The sequence below is a fragment of the Molothrus aeneus genome, assembly GCF_037042795.1.
Source record: "Molothrus aeneus isolate 106 chromosome Z unlocalized genomic scaffold, BPBGC_Maene_1.0 scaffold_55, whole genome shotgun sequence".
NCBI classification, from domain to species: Eukaryota; Metazoa; Chordata; class Aves; order Passeriformes; family Icteridae; genus Molothrus; species Molothrus aeneus.
Genome location: NW_027098762.1, coordinates 400665 through 424616, shown reverse-complemented (window position 1 = coordinate 424616; position 23952 = coordinate 400665). Strand labels below are relative to the sequence as shown.

The following is a 23952-nucleotide window of genomic DNA, read 5'->3' as shown; positions in this document are numbered from 1 at the left end:
CCAGGTGCTGACACGTCGGCACGGTCCGGTCTAACCCCCGGAGCCATTGCAAGGAAGTGCACTATCGCGTATTTATTTGCATTACACTTTTGAAATGTACATTCCATTGAATAAGAGCTGTAGGTCATAATTGTTACTATAAAACCATTTCAATAATTAGCTTTTAGTTCGGGAGGGGGAAGTAGATAAAAGTGAAACATTCAAACACATCAACTCCTGTAAAGAATGTGCAAATGTAAAGAGACTGATAAAACCACTTTTTACACTGTAAGAACTGAGGCACCAGCAACTGAAATACGTTCCAATGAAAGTGACTGATTTCTAGTTATCCATCACTGACTGTCCAGAACTGAAATGAATCGCTTGTGCCAGCTCCAGGGGCAGCTTCCAGAGCTGAGATCTATCCTGATTCCTAATCCAATGTGACACGGGCAGGAGTTTATCACCAAAGACATCCCAGCTCAGCGGTGACAGTTCGGATGGGAGCATCCAGGGCCCTCTCCAGGGCCGAGCACCCCACATGCCATCATGTCTGAGCAGTTAATGAAATGGAGCACACAAGCGAAATCGCTTCCAATGACAAGGATGAAATGTAGATACAGTTTTATACCAGCATAGTATTCAAAAGTGAAAAGTCTGCAATTCCAGGCATCACTAAAAACAGACACTGCTGGGTTTCCATTCCCAGCACGTGTATCCTTCACTGTCATACAGAGCACTCACACAAGGATCAGTAGTTCCACGGAGAACTCTTGGCCTCTCTGTGCTCCCAGGAGTCCAAACCCAGAAACTCCTGTGATAAGACATAAAAATCTTCACATCCTTATGCCAGGTGTTTGAACGAGACGCTGAGTTTGCCCGGAACAGTTCTGTGCAGTCGCTGTGACAAGCAGCCCCGGCCGGCAGGCGGGCAGTGCCTCAGCTGGTGTCGCGCGTGTCCCCGGAGCCCGGCCCGGCCAGCACGGCGTCCAGCGGGGCGCGCCGCTTGCGGATGCTGCGCCCCGAGGCGATCAGGTCGGCGTAGCCGCGCTGGTGCGAGAAGGCGTAGGCGGAGCGGCGGGCGGACACGCCGCGGCGGAACGCGCTCTGCCGCCGCTTCCACTGCTGCTCCTCCAGCAGGTACTTCCGACGGTTCCTCTGGATCTGCGCGCACGCAAACACACCGCGGGGCGTGCATTAGGCAGCATCACCACAGCTGATCTGTTCTCATAGCTGTGTGCTGGCTCAAGGCAGAGCAGGTAGCCAAATCCATCCCCTACACTCTTGAACTGTAACCCTGGCACTCAGCCCAGCCTAAATTAAACCCAAACTAGGGCACTCAGCAGCCTCATGGGGTCTCGGGGGCACCACCAGATCTCAGCCAGGCACACGAGGAAACAGCCCCCACTGAGCTGCTGCCTCTGGCGAGCCCTGCAGCCACTCTGCTCACGGGACCCAAGCCAGGCTTGTGTCACTCTCTGAAGGGCACCATCACTCACTTGTCTCTAACATTATCACAAAATCCCAAAATGGCTTGGGTTGGAAGGGACCTTAATGCCCATCTCGTCCTACCCCTTGCCATGGGCTCTTCCACGAGCCCACACCCTAGCACTGACACCAGCCCCTGTAAATAAACACCTGCCACATTCACCCAAATACCAGATTTCACTCACTTTATCGCTCTCCGAAGGCCAGATTGTCATAGATAGAAAGCGCTGTGCCACTACGGGCAGTAAGCAAATGGCAATGGTTAAAATCATGGTAAGCCAAAGGTATGGCTGCCGCAGAGCATTCGGAGCAGTTCCTGGGAATAAAAGGAGGAAAAGTTAATTTATGACAACGCTACATCAGACAGGACTGAGAACCACAAAGCACCAGGACTGACCTGTGAACTGAAAGCCAGAAGGGAAGAGAACATGGATTCCGGCACTGTGAAAGTCAAACGTGATCCCAAAGTAAATTGCAATACTCCCAAATACTGAAAAAGCATTAACAAAAGTCCAGTATGATGTATCCAGGCCAATCTAAAGGCAAACAAAAGTGCCAAATGAGTTTCTTAATTCCAAATAATGTCAATTACTTCTTACATGTTGTTACCTTTCTAGTAGAGAAATTTAGAACAGTGAGCAGAAAGCGTTCTCAGAACACCAGAACTCAGGGAACTAAGCTTACTTGCCTGAAAATTGACCACAAATATCAGAGAGGATGCTGCTGTGACAGCAAAGGACTGATAATCTGCAGGGGCTTCTCCGTCTTGTCCCATAGATATAAGGTAGGCTCCGTACGGGATGAAGAAGATGATCAGTGAAGTTACAGCTCCATGGAGCAAACTTATAAAGAACTTCTTGTAGTTGAAAAGTAAATCTCTCTGACCCAAAATATAGAGTCTGGGGAAACGAAGGCTCAGTTTGTCGCTCACATCCTTAATAAAGAGGAAAAAGAAAAAAGAAAGTTGTGAATTGTTGTTCTCAACCTGAGGTTTGGAGAGTGAGAAGCTGAACTATACAGTGTCCCAAAGGGAATGGCAGATCCTTTCTCTTTCCAATAGCAGGGATTTGCACAGAGTAATGCAAAAGGAAGGCGTTCTTAAAAGCCACAAAACCAAACCTCGTTTCATGGACAACCAGTGTAACTTAGATCTGGTGACAGGTGCCTTTGGATGATTCATTGTTGTAACAACATGGGGATACCTGGTCGAGCAAGCCGACGAGCAGGACCGGGAGGCTGGAATACAGCACGTTGTACAGTGTGATGAACCAGTCCTCGTAAGCTGTCTGCAACACAGGGGCAATTGCAGGTCTTGGTGATTTCATTTGATTACATCCTTCCCCTCCAGCTCCTGAGAAAATTCACATGTGCTTTACTACAGCTCTAAGTTCCCTTTCTTGGTGTTCACCCAAAGGCAGCAGCACCTTGGCTCAGGCTCTGCTGAAGCTCTTTAGTCTGTGTTAAGCTGCCCCACTCCTTCCAAATGTTCCTCCCTGTACAACAGTGATCCTGACTTCAGTGCTCTGGAATCATACCTAACTGCTTGTAACTAACTCGCTCAGTACTCATCACATCCTCTTGCAGAAATCACTGGTGACAACTTCACCTTCCTGACACTTGCCAGGTTAAGCCTTTGCTGTTCCACACTGACAGAAGCACCTGCTTGTTAACCTGTTGTTATCCCACATGAGCACACCTTCCTACCTGGGCAGAGAAGCCATTGAAGAATGAGTACCAGATGTGGACCAGCGTGAAAGCGAAGTTTTTGTAGAAGAAGTATCTCAGGAACTTGCACATCCTGATGTAGGACCAGCGCCCGTGGACCAGCAGCAGCCGCTGGAGGTAGCGGAACTGTCCGAAGGAGTAGTCACTCGACATGACAGCCTGCATGCCCTCCTGGCCACTGATCCCAACTCCAATGTGGGCAGCTGGGTGAGGGACACAAACACCACACACTAGGTTGGACAGAGGGACAGGAACACGACCAGGGCCATTTCTACTGTCACCTGGACTGTCTGTTGGTGCCTGTTCTGTCAGAATGCACCTGGGAAATTTGACCAAAGGAGAACCAAGCGATGAGACAGTGAGTAAAGTGCTGAACAAACTGGGCAGGCAGTTTACAAACACCCTTGGGACAGAAACCCTATCCTAGACATTTTTTCCTCACTTGCATCTCTTGGAAAGCAGAGCAGGTACAATCTGGGATGGCTAATGCCACCAGGCAGGGGGTAACCAAGCTACTGCTTTGGTCTTTACGTTACAGTTCTGTAACACGCAGCATGAGAACAGATTCCTGCTCAGGGAATGTCTACAGAAAAAAAAATAGATCAGGAAAAATCACTAACCATTTCCTAAAGTGCTTCCTCAGAAAGGGAAACAGGCACAGAAGCTAAAAGGCCCACGGCAGCAAAGCAGATGGAAGAGTCTTCTGACAGAGAGGGACAGTGGAGAGACCGCAGGAGCAGGCCAGAGGAGATCTGTCCTAGCGGGAGAGCTTGACAGCTGCCTTACTTTTGATCATGTTCACATCATTGGCCCCGTCCCCGATGGCCAGGGTGATGGCCTTCTTGTACTTCTTCACCAGCTCCACCACCATGGCCTTCTGCTTGGGTGTCACACGGCAGCAGATCACAGCCCTGCACTCGCAGGCCAGATCAACAAAGTTCTTCTGCTGCTGCTCCTTGTAGGCCTCTGCCCTTCTCCTTTTCTCAGTTTGTTTTTTCTTCTCTTCTGCTGTTCTGGGGAATTTCAGTTTAAGTTTCTTTTTCTTCTTCTTCTTCTCCAGCAGGATTTCATTCTGTGAAAAAAATAAAACATACTGTATTCTCTTCTGCACCTTTCCCAGTCCTACTCCAGGCACTGCCTGACAACACACCTGAGGTCATGATGCTCCCAGCATCCATTTCTGGCATTTTAATGAACTGCTTGTGCAGACAAAGGAACAGAGTCCTCAGTGAGAGACACTGCAGGCTGGTGGTGCCCCAAAACCCCAAACACTCGGGAGAACAGCCTTTGTACATACCAGCCAGGAACCAGTGATGATCAGAGCCCGGTCTCTGCTGCCCTGGAAGAATGGCTCGTTCATTCTGAGAGAAGAATGTGGACTGGATCCAGCCCTGTTCCTCTGGTTTTCCAGCCTCGTTTGAAGGAGAGCACTGGAAAGAGAGGGGGATACTGTACTGAAAAGTCAAGGATAAACTTTAAACTAGGTCAGTCCCAGACTGAAAATCCTGAAAACTTACTAACTCCTGTGTGTTTTTACTTGCCTGGTATCTTCTCCATAGCAGATAGCTGTTTCCTCTGTTAGGAGTTCACAAGAAAATCCAATATTTTCAGCAGTTTCTACAAAAAAAGTTAAGAGAGGGAAGTATTTACTGAAAGTTCTGCCACAAGCAATTGTTAGGAGCAGCCAGAAGTGATCTTAAGATCACCTCAAGTGATCTTAAGTAATTTCTGATTTACATTTCAGTATGAGAATTCCCTTTCAATGCCACAGTGTAGATGAACAGGCAAACATCCTCCTGTTTTTAGCTGTTAGGCTGTAAGTAACCCCCACCTTTTTTGTCACCAGTAAGCACCCAGATTTTAATGTCTGCTTTGGAGAGCCTGGAGATAGTTTCTGGAACTCCATCCTGTAGTTTGTCTTCAATAGCTGTTGCACCAAGCAGCTGGAAGGCATTTGAAACACAGGTGGTTAGTAGCATTGAAACATGTTTCTCTTAATATAAGAATTGAAATGTACTAAAAATGTACAGCTCCTTACAATCAAGTTTTTTTCTATTTCCTCATACACTTTGTCCAGAGCTTCATCCCGGTGACTTGTAGCTAAACTGGCCTCCAGAAACTTTTTATTCCACACTTCAAATTCATCCTGGCTTATGTCTCTGTAGCACAGGCAGAGTGTCCTGAGAGTTTCATTTGCAAAGACCTGAAAAATAATTAAAACCACATATATCAAAAAAGAAAACTCTTCATTTCCAATCCAAACACGAGGGCAAGAACATGAGCATTTCACAAGTTCGACAGACCAAGTCCAACTTTCAGAACCAATTGGAGGTTTCCATTTGTCTTAACAGCTTAGGAAAAGGAAATTAGTAACACTACTGTTGGAAAGAAACAATTTTTGTTTTAAAAAGAGCATACAAACATACATCAAGGGCCTCTTCTGTGGCTTCTCTCTTGACGTTCCTGGGGTGCAGCCGCTCATAAATCACCGTATCAGCCCCTTTGCAATACAGCCTGATATTGCCACCGGACTCTCTTACTGTGGAGGGAAACAGCAGAGGTGGCACCCTTACATGGAGGAATCATTTCAGATTGGATTTTTCAGCCTACTGCCAAGTACCAAAGTGCAAGATGGTGTTTCTTCTCCAGTGAGCTCAAACGTGCCCCAGAACTGGTAATTCTTGACCCCAGCTTCCTCTGCACATCCCTTTTCACCCCTAAACAAGTGACCTTCTCCACACAGGCTGGTGGCAGCCAGCTTACCAATGACAGACATCCTCTTCCTGTCGCTGTTGAAATCCAGGATGGCCAGGACATCGTAGGTCCTCTGGACGCCCATCTCACTGATGGTGATGGTGTTCTGCGTTCGGGACAGGAACACGTACCCGAAGTTGCGCGCGGCCGTCACCAGCGCCCCCTCATCCGGGGAAGCTGCCTGGTAGTGGAGCTGACCTGCAGGATGCAGCCAGCACACAGCTGAGGGTGCAGCTGGACACTGCCGCAGCACCCACCAGCAGGGCACACCGAGAGCAGCGACCACAACGCCCCAGTCTGTTACCGTACTGCCCAAACAGGAGCAGTCCTCAGCCTGCTTCCCTTCACATACGAAAGCAAAACTCCACGTTTTACACCTCAACATCCTAATTTCTCAGTCCAGTCATTTAAACATTTTCAAAAGAAGCTCCAAAACACAAATCCTTGGCCAGAGACACCAATACAGTGAGTGGAAACAACCCCAAAAACATTGAGAACAAGAAAGGATGGGACACTGTTGGTTTCATGGAGATTTTACAAAGATGGGAGTAAAGCAATATTCATATTCCATGATGTAATTGAATCTTCCAACCCATGAATTCATGAATTCAATAGCTGATCACCTCTACATTTAGTTTTGTTTAATTTAAAAGGCAGCCTAACACTCCTTCCTTATGGTATCAGCATTAGTTGCAGATGTCTCCCTCATGGAACTGAATTTGAATTATTGTTTTCTGCTACACAAGGAAAACAAACTAAGCAAAAGCCACACTCACCATCAGAAGTGTCAGCCATGACTGTGTGACAAATAGCAAGCAGAAAAAAGAACTTCTGGATTTCTGGCTCCTTTCCAGCCTTTATTTGCTCTATCAGATAGTGATCATAGAATAAGAACTTTCCATCTGCGTACACATTCCAGCTGAAATCAACTTGCTGCTTAGACAAGAGGGGAAGAGAGGCTGAGTCACCAAGGCGCCGTTGCTTTGTGCCCACCCGCATCTCTCCATCCCGTGGATGGGACCAACAGGATGGACCCGGGCTGGACCTACCTCTGCGTGGCTCTGGAGCTGCCCTGCTGCGTCCCGGCAGTCCCCTGCAAGGCAAGCACCCGCACTCAGGGCACCAGGCACAGCAGAGCTTTTACAGCCCACCACAAACTAAAACATATCCACCACATGGACTGCCACCGGAGGGAAAGGAAAAGGACAAACTGCTGCTCACACTACACGTTCCTTGTCTGTTTCTTGACTTTGTCCCCAGAGCATTTCTTGTGAAAGCAAATTTGTACAAAAAATTGTGCAAATTACCGATTTTCAGTTTTTCTGAAAGCTGAGATGTTCCCACTAAAGTTACTTAATTTCCACTTTGTAAGTGGGAAAACCCCAACAGCTCAACCCCATGCTTTACCCAGTGCCAGGTCTAAATTGTGGAACTTCAGCTGGGAACTAAGAGAACTTGTATGTACCTGACCTCTAGCAGGTATTAGAATTCCTCCTCTTCCTTTGCACAGCTTACCGTATCTTTGCCCATTTATGCAACACTTTTTAAAGGTCATGATGTTCTGTGTGAGGGTTCCAGTCTTGTCAGAGAAGATGTACTGGATCTGGCCCAGCTGCTCGTTCAGCGTGGTGGTCCTGGCCTTGGCAGGCGTGTCCTTCTCGGGGTAGTACATCTGCAGGTCCCAGTTGATGAAATAGCTTTGGCCAAAGCGAATCACTTCCACACTGAATCAAAGAGAAGGAAGGTTCTCACTCCCAGCTGCAGCTCCCGTTTCCACCCAAAGACAGCTCCTCAGGTACCGCCCTACCTCACGTAGAGGGAGATGGGCACCATGGTGTTGAGGACAATGATGTATCCCCAGAAGGTGAGGAAGCCCCGGTAGGCAGGGCTGGAGTCCTGAGCATCGTACAGGTACCAGGAGGAGTTGCCAATCTGCTGCTCCCAGTAGGTGTGACCGATGGCCAGCCCAGCTGACAGCAGGATAAGGACCACGATGATCTGCAGGGCACAGAGAGGCCTCTCACACTTCAGGAACATCTGCTCCACTTAAATCCCAAATCCCCATGTTCCTAACAGAATGTGACAGCTTTTTGTGAGGAGAAATGGAGGAAACATTTCCCACAAAGGCAGATTTCAGATTTCCTCCTGGTCCATCCCAGCTCAGCAGGCCAGAAAAAAGTCAAAATATATTTATTACATACACACAGGAAGAAGCTGCCTAACTTCACATTCACTATGCACTTAAAATCCTAATTTAAAAAAAAAAAGGCTTACAGTATAAACCATGTAGTTCATAAGGGAGTCAATTTTTGTCCTTTTAAATCTTGTCTTTCCACTATTTTTCATTATTTTTGTGTCAGCACCTAAAAATAAAGAGTGAAAAATTAAAAAAAGGGAAAGATAGGAGAAGCAAACACATGTCAGTATTACAGTTTTACCAAACTGGGACATGAAATACAGTTGGTATCTATAGGATGAAGATTCTTTTTCACTCTGCAGGTGTGCTTTTAGTGGGGAGATATTACACACCTGCAAATATGACCATTCCATGGCAGAAGTCCGTGTTCCTGATCTTACAGCCACGCAACAAAATCTTATCAGCATCCAGGGGATAAATTGAGTTTCTCCAGGATAACGTTCCTGTAAACTTATCCAGTCGGTTATTGGGTTCTTCACATTCAACCAGACCTAGAAAATGTGGAGAGAATGTGTTTAATGTACAAGTTAAATCCAAATGCATTGACTTGTACCAACCATCAATATCAAAGTCGCTTTGCTTTACTTTTATTGACTTGCAAACGATTTGAGCTAGGTTCTAACAGCATTAGGTGTAGAACTGTACCAACCATCAAAGTCTGCCAGGGCACTTTCTTCCTGAAGGTGTCTGTGTGTCACCTCTAGGGCCATTTTGAATTTTAAGTTAGTCTCACTAAGAAGAAAAAATAAAAAGGTGATTGTATTGAAACCGTGGATAGAGGAGAGAAGTTTAAACACAATTAAATTAAGGTACCACCACTTCTCTGGGCAACCTATACTAAAGTAAAAAATAAATTCATGTCCTTCCCCCTTTCTTCCTATGTCACATTCTCCAACACTTTTGATGTGCCTGTAGCACTCCAGTGGACAAGTTTTAATGATTCTTGAATTGTGGGAATCAGCAGCTGGATACAGTTCCCCAGGTGTGGCTAAACAAGTAGAGTCTAACATACACAATCCTTGCTCTTTTCCTACTCAGCCCAAATTAACTCCAAGACATCCTTAAGTAGAACCTTACCCATCCAGTTCAGCTGTCTCCACATAGCACAGACTGTTTGGTTCTGAGCTGGACAGCAGCAAAATATCAGCCTAGGAAACAAATAAATACACATCAAACAAAGCCAGGTAAAAATTCCTACAGAGCTCTCTTGAAACATCAAACAAATGTATCTGAAGCAGGAACAAAAGGAACTTACAGGAACAAAAGTATTTTTCTTCAGACGAACGACATCACCAACTTTGATATCTTTCCATTTAGTGGCTTTGAACCTAATACCAAAGATAGTTTAATAATTATTACTTTTAAACTAGAACACAATGCACTCTATAAAGCTTACAGTACTGAACTTTCCTTAGGAAAAAAATGACCTTTTGGTGTGCTGTGGGTTTGCCTCTCAGAAACTGCAATTTTACAGCTCAGAAGCCAACCTACCTCTCCTCTTCCCACTTCACCTAGTTATGAATTCCTGTCCTGCTCTCCAAAGAAGTTGCTCTTAGCACAGATTTAGTCCTGGAGAATTAACTTTAAATGACTCCTTTAAGCAATTCTTTTCCAGTTTCAGTTAGGTTTTCAGACAGAGAACAGAGCTGAGCCTTTCTTGTCATCTACAGCTTCAGATCTGTGGCAAAGCTTAGCAACAGGGACACGATCATCCCTGACAGAGCTCAGAGGGCAACGCACAAACCTTCCATCCTTGATGACATCACATGTCCTGTTATTGACCTCGTTGTCCATCCTGTGACGAGCCTGAAACCGGAGCAAACAATGCCCTGTGTCACAACAGGAGACGTGAGCTGCACTGGGAGGGTTTTGCTTTTTCTATTTACAGAACATGGTTCTTACAATGTCATCCACCAGGTCTTTGACTGCAGTTATTCCCAGCACCAAGAGCAAGGGCACCAGAGTTGTGTACCATGACAGGGTACTTATTTGAGGAATCGACTGCAAAAGACCAATAAAATCAGGTCAGTACGGGATCATCAATCAAATTGAAATCAGAGATATGTCACAGTGACCTGGCTAGAGAAAAAAAACAACACATCAGAGAGAATTTTAAGTCAGGTTGTGAAAATGAACAAAAGAAGAGTTTGCCTGTTACATTACTTGGGAATCAGCTTCCCTTTAACAATTGCACTGGCTCGTATAGTCTGGTGGTGATTCTGATTTATGGGATGAACTCAAAAAACATCTTTTCCTCATGAAATTCATGAGCTCTGCAATGAGTTCATTCAAATCCTGTGCAACTAGCTCATCCCAGAAGCCCGCCATAGCTCATCCAGATTTGCTGCAGGTTTCTGTTATGATGGGTTTGGTCTCTGCAGCAGTGCCCCTCAATTCCCTGACAGGACAGCAGTGAACTGTGTCATAAATATTATTGAGCTCAGATTCCCTTCACAGTGAGTACTCTCCATCTTGCTTACCTGCAATATGAGAAGAACAAGGAAATAGAAGTTGGCTGCTCTCTTGAACTGTTCAAACAGATTCAGAGGTAGAAAAGTGATGGGGTTGTACTTGTACGTCTTAATTGCATTTCCCTGTGGGAGAAACCCAAATATCACCAGTCACACAGTGGAGCTTCTCTTTCCAACACAAATGTACAGTGCACAGGTTTAAGTTCCTAATTCTCTATCTCACCTTAAACATGTCTCTTGATAGACGCCTGATTTTCCATTCTAAAACCCTAACCCAGTTATTCTTCCCCCCCCTGCTGGAAACACCGAGGAATTGTGAACGGTGGCTTTTACCCCACTCGCCAGCCATTCCAAAGACCTTGCTGGGATTAAGGAAGAATTCACCCGACAATTAGCACCTCATTGGGATAAGACAATTTACCGCATATTTGCTTTTCTTGAAGCACAGGAAGATTGTTCTCTTGAAGCCCGGCTGATCATAGAAACGCTGGTCGTTTGCTTTAACTTGCCAGCTGCAGTCTGGAAGGGACAAAAAGAGTTGAAAAGTGTTACAAACACGAGGGAACAAATCTGCCACTTTCAGGTTTTCTCTCAAATGTTTTAAAGGTACTTTCGACTGAAGCAAAGTCAAACACCTGCTTTATAATACATCTCCTTAAAGAAACCTTTTCAAGGCATTTCCAGGCTGTTTGTCTTTATTAGCAATTCCAGTACATTCAGAGAAGGGAGAAGCTTGCTTAACATTTGAAAGTTCCGTGGGACACCTGCACAGTAACATTTATTCATGCTAAATTCCCTTCTCTCCCCTCTTCTGGTTTGCCTCTGTGAGGCCCGTGAAGCGCTAAGCACTCCAACCCAGGTATGTGTCTTGCTGGAAATGAAGAGGTCAGTTCACCTTTTGAAGGCAATTAATTGATTTAACCACACTGTGCCATGCTCTTCATTCACACTCATTAGAAAATACGCATCCGAAGCGCTCATTTTATTTCTTCAGCCAGCAGATTTCGTTCGATTGTGAGAAAACTCAGGAACAGGAATTGCATCCATCACAATTTTCTGTGCCCGCTCTTTCACGGGCTTTCCTTCCCAGGCCCTTCAGCTGCCGTTTGCAGCACGGACACCCTGTGCCACAGCCGCACACCCGGGCCCTGCCCATCCCGGGAGCTCCTTCCCCAGGTTTGGAAGCCGGCTCCCGCAGCTCTGCCTGCCTGGGAAGGATGACGCAGGCAGGGTTTGGAAATGCAGCTCTCCTGACTCACGGGCCAAGCGTCTCCCTTCTCCTGCAGCCCACAGGGATTGTCCCTAGTGCTGCTCTTCCTGGTCCCATGAGATCCTCTGCACCACGGACCGGGTGAAACTGCCGGCGGCAGAGGCGTGGGCACGGCTGTGACTAACACTTCAAACCCAAATCCAACTGCAAAGGTGGTTTTGTTTTTCCCACCCACCACAGAGCAAATTCCACACTGACATATCTGGACTTTTCCTGGGACTACACAACTTTCATTTCCAGCACCTTCTGGTTACAAGCCCAGAAGATAATACAGAAATATTTATCTCGAGGAAGCATGTTTTGAGTTATTATATGCATTAATTTAGAAAGTTACTAAGTTTGTCAAAATGACAGGGCATAAAGAAAAACAAAGTCTACACAAACATTTCTTTAACACATTCCAAAAACATTGCAGTGTTGATAAAACTGATCGAAAACTGACAAATTAGGTCAGAGGTAAAACCTGCAGGAAGGAAGCTCCTCAAAATTACTTTGAAGTGTGATACTAACACCAAATATTTGGCAAGCTGCTTTGGTAATTCATCAACTTTAAAGGATGTCATCATAAAAAAAATCTTAAACTAAACATGTGACGGGTGCTTGTAAAATGACAGCACACAACAGGTGGTTATGAAATGAGAGCTGATCAACTGTTCCCACACAAACAGGAGAAAATCTGTATAAATTACAGAGGCTTTGGTTAATTGAAAATACTCTCATTGCAGCATGAGAAAAGGGAATTTGGGGGGGCTACAGATGTTTCCTGGGTGGAGGTTCAGAGCAGGGATGCCAGAAAGGCTCCTCCCACTGAGGTTCTTATGCTGGCAGCAGCCACAGGCTGTACCTGCCGGTTCCTTGGAACTCCTCCTACTCACCTTTTACCTTTTAGGAAACTCATGAGGCTATAAAATGAGCAGTGAGGGGGAAATCTGCTCTGCACAAGCAGAAATTCAGGGAAAACACTGAGCACAGCTAAATGTTTATGCTGGAGCCCGTTTCCAGAGGGCTGGGAAACCAAGTACCTGAAGGTCTGTCTGAAAGGTTCCCAGAGCACAGGCCATGTACATCCAGGGCCTGCCTTAATTAACAGGAGGCCACCATGCAGCTCATTATCTTTGCGCAAGGAGCAGTGGCACAGAACTGGGCTGCAGCTTGGAATGAAGCTGAGTCTCATTCTGACATTTGTTAAACTGAACTGCAACCAATTTACTCCTCCAGAGTCAGAGAAGCCATTCGAAACCTTACCTGACACATAAACACAGAAGTCCAATCAGCCCCTGAGGCTCAGCCTCTGCATCCAGCATCGTGCACTGCCCAAAGCAGGGCCATGGTGCTGTTACCTTTTGTGCCAGGTTCTCAGGCCGTGGTGCTGTTACCTTTTGTGCCAGGCTCTCAGGCTGTGGTGCTGTTACCTTTTGTGCCAGGCTCTCGGGCCGTGGTGCTGTTACCTTTTGTGCCAGGCTCTCGGGCCGTGGTGCTGTTACCTTTTGTGCCAGGCTCTCAGGCCGTGGTGCTGTTACCTTTTTTGCCAGGCTCTCTGCTCTCCTCCGGGTCCCTGCTGGTTTGGTTGGGTCCCAGTTCAGCCCCAGGCTGCCGACTGTCCAGCTCGTCCTCCGTTTCGTCATCGCTGTAGGGCACCACCTCATCGTTGGGCTGGGAATCCTCCTCGAAGGTGGTCTCTGAATCCCTTTCTGAGATCATGCTGCTAGCACCCTGCCAGCATGGGGGACAAGTTAGGGACAAGAGCTCACCTAGCAAGTGCTGGAAAACACATCTCCAGTTTTACTCTGCTGGTGCTGCTCACCAAACCCCACATGTGAAACCCCAGAACAGTGCAGGGCACAGGCCGGGTTTTCCAGCTCTGAGCAGGATCAGGGGGCAGCTCTTGTCCCAGGCAGCCCTTGATTACTGTTCTGCTCTGTGTAATTACACTCTGCAGCCCAGGAACACTGTGTGCTCCCAACACAGGGTGTAGGAACTGGGGAGCACACAAACACGTCTCCCAGGGGCCATTACATCATCCCCTGAGGAGCCACAGGAGCTGGAGCCCTGCTTGGCCACAGTGGGACACGGAACAGGGCACGGAGTGCAGTCACACAGCTGATCCTCCATGCCTGCCTGCCCAGCCTCACCCAAGCCAGCCTCACTTCCTCTCTCTTCCCACGGCTGAACATAAGAGTTTGCCACTGCCAGATCCCACATCTCGCTGTCCAGACACCCAAGGACACCAGGGGAGGCATTTTGGCTCAGCCCTGAGCTGCATCAGAGGAGGATGAGCTGAGCTGTGGCCATGCCCATGTGCCCTTAAGCTGTGCCTCGAGTGGACATCTCCAGCCATCGCTAGCTGTGATCCTAATCCTGAACCACACATCAGTTCCCAGCTTGCCCCCTGACCCGCCTCACCACCATGGCACTGCCTTTGCTAACAAACTCAGCAACCAGCAGGGCTGGCACCGAACCGGCTGACATCCCCTCAGCTTCTGGTTTTGCAAAGCTGAATCGTCTCCCTCCCCAATATGTGCTATAAGAGTGAGATAAATATTCCATGAGCACAGACTGTGCTACTCGAGTGGCAGGCTGCTGGCAGGGAGCCCAAGGCAGGCCATGCTCCCGAGCCACAGCGCTGCAGGGCCCACCCAGCACAGACTGACTGCCCACAAAATACAACAAATCCACCAGGCTGAGTGCACAGGAACCCACACAACTTCTCCCAAGACCCACTCAAGCTGCTGGAGGCTTCTCCCTGATGGAATTATCCAGCTGGTCACTAACACAGGTGTAGAACCTGAGACTTCTGTGACAGATCCCGTTTTCCTAAATAACCTTGGAGTTAGGAAATACACTTCAAGCTCCAATTCAGGCCCCTGAATACCTCACTGTGATATTCTCCTCTTTTCTGTGCTTTAATTCTTTCCGTCCTGCTAACACCTCTTGTGGAACTGCTGGGGGAACAAGTTCCTCCCACACAGAGTCCCTAGAACACAAAATGCCACCAGATCTTTGACTGGCTCTCACTCTACAACAACTGAAACAAGCTCATATCGCTGGCACACAGCTGTTAGTCTATTAAATTTTACTGATTAACTGCTTAATGATTAATGAAGTAATTAGTCATGCGAAGGGGTAGATGAGATGTCAAAAACTGCTGCTTTTGTTCTCCATTGCAGATGTGTGCCTGCATGGCAATTCCTTCAATGCCACCAGCAGCAGCCTGCGATGCTCACTGAACAGAGCCCGCCAAGTGACCTGGGGTAAGGTTAAATTAATTGTAGTCACTTTCCCTCCTCAGAGAACTAAACTGCCCTGGAAAACCTCGTTAAGAGAGGAGATCTCATTAAGTGTTACCCTGCAGGCAGCACAAGCCTCTGTGCTGCGGGCACACCATTAGCATGCTGCAGGAGGCAATGAATTGTGCCCGGGGCTGGCCAGGAGCCTGCGGAAAAGCTCCCGCAGCTGGGGGAGAGATGAGAGCTGCTGTGGGACCCGGGGCAAAGCAGCCCTCCCCTGACAGGCCAACAAATTGCTTTAGAGTTAAGTTTCTCGACACCTGGTCAGGAAGAAAAGGGCTGGCTGGGAGGGCAGAGCCGTGTCAGAAGTTCAGAGGAAGGTGGGGAGGGATCACCATGTGAAAGGGGAGATGGGAGGAAGCACGGAGCAGCAGAGATGCCAACTAACCCCGAGAGAGCAGGTAAGAGAGGGGAGCACACACCCAGCAGAGCCTGGATGCAGGAAGCACCCAGCAGAAACTCAAGGGGAACAAACATGGCAAGAAGAGAGGGGCCACTACTGCTTCTGGTCACTATTCTGAGGACTGTGGAAACAGTTCATGGAGGGCCTGAGGTGGAACAACAAGGTTGTTAAATACAGTTTGATCAAATACTCAGAGAACACTTTAAAAAGCGGGTTCTTGGCTGCACAGCCCTCAGTTTCTAGTTCCTGACTTGACAGCAGGGGCTTTCACACTGTTTCAGACTGGTTTCAGATCAGAAAACCTTACATTAACCACTTCAGTCCAGAGGAAGCGTCAGCTCACGCTGCCTGGGTGGGTGGGGAGCAACGCCCAGCTCCCAGTTCTGCCTTCCAGCCTGGAAAATCCTGCTGATCCAACAGCAGGATGGATACATGGGGAGATAAAGGAGATCAAAACAGTATTAAGCACAGCTTTAAGTATACCTGATCCACTTTATTTACTAAAAGGGTAAATTCCACAGTGCTTCAGTAACTCAGGTTTTGTGTCTACTTCTGCCTCAGGGCAGGAACCAGATAATTGGGAATAAATTAAACCTTGTAAAAACTCCACTTACTGCATTTGTTTCAAGGCAGTAAACAACAACCCAAAGCAATCTTATTCTAAATTCTTCTCTGGAGAGTCACTGCACATGACACTGCTGCAAGAACCTGGGGTGACTTCTTGCAAATTGGGTCATCACTCAAAGTGCCCTGAAAGTTCAGGAATCCATCTAGAGCAAGGGACATGGATAGTAAAAGGATTAAAATGCCACTAGAGCTGTTATTTTGTGTTTATTATGGATATAAAGACCTACAAGGCTCACCATGACACACCTGCTGACCACCACAGCCTGTGCACAGCCCACACCCTGCACGTTCCTGTCCTTGGCACCACATTCTGCACTACCTCACACACTGGGGCAGTGCCAAGCTCAACAGCTGCCCAAACCTGGCCACGCACTGTTCCTCCAGAACACAACAAGAGCAGTATTTTGAGCAAGAATCATAAAGCAAACTCAAATAGTACAAAAAATAACTCAAATGAACTGCTTCAGGTCTCTGGAGTTTAAATAGGACAAAGCTACAGCAAGATGTTTCACTGACTTAACTTGGCATTTAAAAAAGCACTTAAATGCAAAGCCTGATCCTCAGACAGGTAAGATTTATTTCTTTACTAGGTGTTACTGGAGCATCCAGCATTGCAAAACAAAACCTGCTGACTGGAGGGCAGAATACAAACTCCCAGACTGCAGCAGAAAGCCATGTCTGACATCAGCCTCTGGGGTGGGGCTCCCACGAGGATCTGCAGGCAGTGTATGATCACTCCAATTACATTTTCCCTAAGAGACAGCAGTAATTACTCTGCCATCCTCAGCTGTCCCACACTGCTCACCTCGCCAGCAACAGAGAATTGGAGCCAAAATGGGAACATGGACAAAGAGAGCCTGGTGGGGAACAGCACCTGAGAGGGCACTCAGGGCGGCCACCCTGGAGAGCACCAAAGGAGAAGTCAGAGCCCACAGAGCACCTGCATGGCTCCACCAGAGCAGACACCTGTACTCAAGCGGCTCGAGTCCCTACCCCAGCTCATACCCTGAGAGGTTTCAGACTCATCTTTCATCCATGGGCACAGGACTAAGGCATGGCTGTAACAGCACTTGAGACCTGAAACCTGGAATTGCAAAGACAGCTCAGCATCCACTCTCAGGCCATGATCCACCCTCAGCCCAATAACGGCCCAACTGGTACCAGTTAATGCTCCTGGAGTTATTTTTAACACCCCCAAAGCACGGCCAGAAGCCAAGGCTTCAAACAGCAGGCTATTGCATTTCTGCTCTCCCCTCAGGAATCCCAGCCTAAGGCTTTGGCAGAGTATGGGCCTTCGTTAAAAATGTGTTCAGCAACTCATCTCCCTGGAACCAGAGCTGCTACAGGGAAACCAGCAAATCATAAACTGGAATTGCTTCCAATAGATCAGATGGATCACTGATTACTCACAGCAGATGTGAAATGTGACTGGTAACAAGTGCTTGGACGGGCTGATAGACAGGTCTTCTGAACAGCTAAAACCTTCCAGGTAATCTTTATGACATTTTGAGAGGAAAAGAAAACAGCAGCTAGAATAGCATGAATCAGCACAAATGGGCCAAGGAAATAACCTTCACTCCAAACAGTACTAAGCTTCAGGTAGATTGCCATGCAAATTACATGCTTAAAGCTGATAAATTTATAGATCTATTTCACACACAACAGCTCCAGTTACTTCCTTGAATGACTGCTTTACAGTAATTGAACACACAAAAATTATATCTCAAAGGGAATGATTTCCCTTCGTCATCTGTTCTCAAACACACTGGCTGTCATATGCACCCTAAGAAAGGAAAGCCCAGCTGCTGGGATGCCCCAGAGAAAGGTGAGCTCAGGAGTTCAGGGAGGTACTTTGAGCCAGCTGAGGTTCAAGAGTGTAGGGTAATGAAACCCAACCGCTGACCCTACACACCTCCCCTGCACCGTGACCCTGGGAACAGCTCCCGCTGGAACCTGCCAACACAAGGTGACTCAGAATCACCCCAAAAGGTTAAAGCCTGAGGGATTCCAGTATGGCTGCAGATAAAGCGCTCGTGGGAAGTGATGCACGCTCACAACTCAGGAGAGCACAACGTGTCATACCCCACACAACAGAAGCACCAAGGACTCGGCTCTTCCTGCAAGGTGAGAGGTCCTTGGGGATCCTGTTCTGCCAGTGACAGGTCCCAGAGGAGGCAGCCTGGCTGCACCATCGAGTGCTGCTGTGCATCCAGCCCCTCATTTTACACACACCATTTTTAAATACAAAGTGTACCTATTTGATTCACAATAGTACCTTAACACAGGCACCTGCTACTGCTCTGGAGGCTGGACAAACTCTGAGGATTAAGGACTAATTCCAGTTCCAAGAGACTTTTAAATTGCTATTGTATGCAGCCAACCTTGCAACACTTTGCAAGGAACCAAGCCTGTCCCTCCTGCAATGCCCTAATAACCCTGATTACCTGCACCATCAGGAGGCAAACACCACAGTAAAACTGTAACATTGGCACCACCAAGCTCTGAAAATCTAACTTCAGAAAGCTGCTGGTGCCAACCAGGCTGCATGCAGGGAGGTGACAGTTCCTCTCCTGAACACACTGCAGCCCTGTTCAAGCAAGCTGAGACACCAAGACCCTGAAACCCCCTAGAGGGAGGAGAGAGGGTTCAGTTCTGTGCTGCTGACAAATGTTCAAGTCCCATCTTGGGGAAAAAAATTAAAATAGAAAGCAGAGGCTATTGTGTACTCCCTGGTGTAGCTACTTATTAAAACTTGTATGAAAATAAGTATGAAGGACTTTCCAATATAACTCATTTATCCTGATGAGCCAACAGGATTTGACACAGGGAAGAGATTAACTAGACACCAAGAATTTAACAGAAAATCGCTCCAAGAAAGAGACCCACAGCTGCCTGAGGTTACACAAAAAGGGCTGAAGATGGGCCATTGCAGAAACCAAATCATTTCCCCATTATCTGCCCTAGGATTTCTCATTAACAGATCTGCAGAGTTCTGTCATTTAAAGTCCAAGGCAAGGCAAGCTATCTCTGCAGAAGATAAGAGGCTTGGGTAACCTTTGCTCAAGCTGCCCTCTCTGAAGGGGTTTCAGCCTGCCTTTTAGAGGGTGTTACCTCGGTCTCGGGGTTCATGTTATACAACAGCACATACTGAGGTTAATAGAGGAAAAAATAATTATTGTTGTGCACACCTAAACTGCACTGTTTGGAGTAAAAGATTTTTGGAACTTCATAGAGAGATTTTTCCTAGCAATCGAAAATTCCGTCACCATCAAAACCAGCAGGTATTTTTAACGGGACTAAATAAAGGTTACTTCCTGCTACCAAGATTGGAGATGCCATTAACACACCTCTTCTGGCAGCATCTGCAATAGACACTGAAGCCATTTTCCTAAACTGACCTTTATCCAATGGAGTGTGTGACTGAAGCCCAGCCTGCATCACAGATGCTGGCACCGGCCACTCACAGAGGATCCCCTGTGTTCATCTTCAAATCAGGCTCCATCTGCAATGAAACAATGTAGAAAATAGTTTATTGGCCGATTCCACCTTGTGTGCACACAATAACAAAAAACTACTCTGTAGAAAAATCGTGACATTTATTTGCCTTGCAAAATTTCTTAGGCTTTGTGTGGAACCGTTTGTCCTATGACCCTAAGGTGTCTGGGCTCTGTGATAAACCTGTGGCTTGAGGTTGGTAGAGACCTTTCAAAGATATTAACACCCACACCCTGTTTGTAAAGTCATCAGTACATCTTTCCTGTCACCAGCGATTGTCAAATTGTCAAATGAAAATCACATTTCAAGTTTCTATCGGAACACATGGGGAAAACCCAGCACACGTTGCAGAGGGATTGTGTAAGCTTGCCAAAAAGCAGCAGCGCTGTTACAGAGCTGGGCACCTGCCGAGGAGGGCTCAGAGAATCCGGAATGAGAGTGTGCCTTTCACCTTCACCGCGACAAGCACAGAAACAGAGAGGTTAAGTGATTTGCCCAAGGCCATTGGGTAAGTCACTGGCAGAGCCAGGGTTGGGTTTCAGAAGCTCCTGGCCTACGTCCTGCATTCAATTACAGCTGCACAAAGCAGCTCATTTAAAAGAGGCCCGACAAAGCACACGGCCAGGAAGAACATCAAACCCCCTCGGATCTGAAACAACAACAACCAGCCCCCTTTCCACATTTGAGAGCAGGCAGCACTTCAAGCTCTCGGCCCTCAAACAACAGCCACACCAACAAGAGAGCAGAGAAGTAAATTCCAGCTCATTTTAAAATAACTTCAGTGCAAGTGCCTTTTGGAATTCACCATCCCAAACTTCAAAGCAAAGGTCCAGAACATTCACATGCTGTCTTTATGCCAGAACTAAGTGAGAATAGTTTAGAAATTACTGAAAATAATCTCTATGATAGCTACAAGTTGACACAGAGACAAACAGAGGCCTGGGACAGGTACAAAAGCAACCAGACTCTAAGGTGACCACCAGTGCAGAAGCTGACAAGGAAAACTTCAAAAATGGCCAGAAACTACTTGTCTTCTAAACCAGGCTTTGAGGGCAAAGACAAATCAAAACCCACGACCAAAGAGAAACCTGAGCAACCCGATCCAGCACAGACACGTAGAGGGAGTTAATCCAGGGACTCACTCCAGCAGCAGCCACCCAGGTGGGGATTGCTCAAGGGCCAGACTGCCACCCCAAACCCCAGCGGCGCCGCTCTCCAGAGCCAAACCCCCCTCAGCCCGGGGACCAAACACCCACCCCGGCTGCGACTCATCACCAGCACGCTCCCTGCCAGAGCTCCCGTGCTGTTCGGCCTCTTGGGTTTCAAAGCGCTCCTGCTGACACCCGAGCCAGCGGGGAAATGCTCCATTCCCTGCTCCATCCAGCACAGCTCCGTCCCGGCTCCGAGCAGGGGATGCTCTTTGAGCTAGAGGCACCAAGCACCAGCTAACAGGACCAAGACATCGAATTTGTTTTGTTTTGTTTTCCAAGCAAGTCACTGACCTCACAAGTCACTTGTCCAGTATTTTCTATTGCAGAACTACTGCTCCTTAATGCAGAAACCTATTGCTGCTCTGATGACTGTATAAACACTGACTAATGAGTAATCACCCCGCAGCCCTGAAGGCTGTTCTCATTGTCCACAGGTATGGGGGGGAAAGCCGGGACTAGGGCAACCAGCCCAGGGCCACGAGCTGGAGTGAGTGCCCGGGGGGCTCGGGGAGGTCGGAGACAGCCGAGCTGCCTTAGCTCACCTTCCAGCAAACTCCTGCGCTTTCTCTACACTTCACACCGGAGAGACTGCGCTAAGTTCGACCATCACCGGCCGCACATCCCGCGGGTGGGAGCGAGGGGGACGCTGATTCCCGCGGGGTTAAACCCTCCAGAACAACGCGTCGGGGTCCGCGCTCCGAGCAGGGGATGTTCTGGGAAGGAAAGAGAAAAGAAGGGAAGCCGTTCCGGGTGCGCCCGGGCTCAGCTCCGGCCCCACCTGTGCGGCGGGGCGGGGCGGGCCGGGACAGAGCCCGCCCCGACCCCCGGCCCGCAGCGAGCGCGGCACCTGCGGAGGTGGCGCTGGACGGCCCTGGGGTGATGGATGCACGGCAGCACCGGGCCACCGCTCCGCGGCTGCGGCCGGCACCGGGCACCGGCCCCGCAGCCCCGAGCCCCGCGGCCCCGCTCCGGCAGCTGGGCAGGAGCCCCCGGCCCCGGCCTCACCTGCCCCGCGGGTTCCCGCTCGCCTCGAGCGCCTCCCGAGCCCCGCGCCCGCCCCGGCTCCCCGGGAGCCGCCGCCAGACCGGCCCGACGGGTTGGCCCGGTTCTGCGGGCGGGGTGTAGGGGAGCAGGGAGGGGCCGCGGGCCCGGCCCCCTGCCCGGCCCGGCGCTGCGGGGCCACTCCCACCGCCGCCTTCCCGCTGGGGCTGGCAGCCGCCGCAGGTGCCGAGGTGCTGCTCCAGCCCTGCCCTGGTGATAGCCGGGACCTCCCTCGGGCCGTCGTTCTAAATGACAGGGCTGCTTTATCGCTCCTTATTCACCGGGCTGTACAGCATTAGAGAGCTTTGGAAGGGCTACAGGATTTTAACCTTTTGGCCTTTTAAAAGCTCCGAATGGACTCCTGGTTCCCGAATCCTTCTGAGGAAGGACTGGGGAGTTGGGCGATGCTCAGGAGTGATATTCTTAACTGATGGTTTTGCTCATTAATAAGTAGATAAATTAATTACAGATAAAGCGGTCATATTTAAGGATTGCAGTAGTGCTGTTCTGCCATATGCACATTTATTCACAAATAATGCAATTTAGGGCAAGTGGAATGCAGATATGGTTACAGATGTGATTAAGTATAAAAATCTGGAAAATTCTGTCCCTTAAAGTGATGATGGGCTGCTGCTCTGTACTAAAGGTGATCTTTGTTTTGTACTGGCAGGTATTGCAGAGATCACTTGGTTTCTTTTTCAGCAGCAACAATACTCAATTTTTCTGTGCCAGAAAAGTCTTGTTCAAACAGATTTGGTTTTCCTACACCAAAAATGTGATGCTGAGTTCCAGAGCTGTGTCTTTCAACACTTTTCTGTTTTTCTGCTTGCCTCAAATTCCTCACACCAAACAAAACCAAAGTTAAAATCAGGAACATTTTGGCTGAACAAAGCAGCAGAGGTTACTTGTGCTTTTGACAGTTCCCGCTCTGGGCAGGACATTAATTCCTGTCCAGGGCTGAACATTTGGCTTCCACTTCAGTATTCACAAGGCTGCTGCATGCAAAGCCAGGTCTGTGGGACGCACTGTCAGGAAGGAGATTACTGCAGATAAAAGGGCCCCTTAACAGTGACTAATGGCCCGGCCCAAATATTAGTTTTACACTCAGTACAGATCCGTGTCTGAGGGAAACAGCAGCTGTTCCCCACACCGGGGCCATGAGGAGGAGCATCCATTGCTCAGACCCTGCTCGGATCTTGCTCTTGGTCACTTCCAGCAGGTATTTCCAGTTCTGCCTCGGGACTTTTCTCCTCCATCCTCTCCTTTATTCCTCACTCTCATCTTTCACTCGTGCCCCTTCACCCCAAAATAGCAACATGCCCTAGGAAAAAATACCTTCCTTTCTGTCCCACTGCTGCTTCTCTCCTTCCCAGCCTCTATTCCTGTTTGTCTTGTTTTGTCAGGGTTTGGGACACAACTGTGTAGAAAGGGTTACACATATCAGTAATTCTGTATTTAATCAGCTCTGAACACACCTATTTATTCACATTCTTATTTGAGTCATTTCCTAATATGCAGAAACCAGGGGATAACGCAGATTGTCTTTCTAAGCAATCCTCTCCCTGTTCATCTTTCCATTTTTTTCTCTATCAATTAATCCAAATGGGGGGAAAGAGTTTAATTCTCTATACCTTTCAGCTAATCTGGAATCAAAAGTAATTTAGATGGTAATTTTGAAAAGTATTAATTTGAAGAAAGGGCAGATGCTCCAGCTTGTATAGTTTGTAGGCAGAAAATAAATGGTGGCAATTCTGCATGCTGAAAGAATTGTGCCTTTCTTTATTAAAATGTGGAGGGTTTCTTCTTTTTCCTTTTTCCCTCCCCATTTAAATTAAAAACTTTCAGACAAAATTGATAGATTAGGGATCTTCCTAGGCTAAAGCCCTGTTTCAGTGTCAAGGAGGCTGAGCCCAGATCTTTTGGAAGTTTCAGTTTCCTAACATCAATATCTAAGAGAGAAGGACCCAACAGATCAATAGCAGCCACAGCTCCAGAGATAACCCT

The 23952-nt window shown here is 47.9% G+C and overlaps 1 protein-coding gene across 1 annotated transcript; it reads right to left on the bottom strand.

Moving 5' to 3' along the window:
• Positions 1 to 53: 53 nt before the first annotated feature.
• On the bottom strand, positions 54 to 22023 carry ATP8B1 (ATPase phospholipid transporting 8B1). The gene is made up of 30 exons (XM_066569913.1): positions 21913 to 22023; positions 21450 to 21620; positions 19600 to 19703; positions 13405 to 13597; positions 11036 to 11133; positions 10624 to 10737; positions 10046 to 10144; positions 9888 to 9949; positions 9399 to 9471; positions 9221 to 9291; positions 8793 to 8875; positions 8476 to 8634; positions 8221 to 8309; positions 7754 to 7944; positions 7462 to 7670; positions 6996 to 7039; positions 6723 to 6879; positions 5956 to 6144; positions 5619 to 5731; positions 5231 to 5395; positions 5024 to 5135; positions 4734 to 4809; positions 4490 to 4622; positions 3979 to 4264; positions 3172 to 3395; positions 2670 to 2753; positions 2156 to 2401; positions 1865 to 2003; positions 1653 to 1783; positions 54 to 1143 (listed from the first exon to the last, which is right to left on the bottom strand). Exons 4-30 carry the CDS (start codon positions 13583 to 13585, stop codon positions 919 to 921), a joined length of 3753 nt encoding a protein of 1250 aa, XP_066426010.1. The 5' UTR covers positions 13586 to 13597; positions 19600 to 19703; positions 21450 to 21620; positions 21913 to 22023; the 3' UTR covers positions 54 to 918.
• Positions 22024 to 23952: the final 1929 nt, after the last annotated feature.

Excerpts from the sequence above, each read along its gene's own strand:
- ATP8B1 (XM_066569913.1), bottom strand. The coding sequence starts at position 13,585 with ATGATCTCAGAAAGGGATTCAGAGACCACCTTCGAGGAGGATTCCCAG. Across the intron at positions 9,950-10,045 it reads AAGACCTGGTGGATGACATT|GCTCGTCACAGGATGGACAA; the intron begins GTAAGAACCATG and ends CTCCGGTTTCAG. Across the intron at positions 7,040-7,461 it reads CATAAATGGGCAAAGATACG|GGGACTGCCGGGACGCAGCA; the intron begins GTAAGCTGTGCA and ends CTTGCCTTGCAG.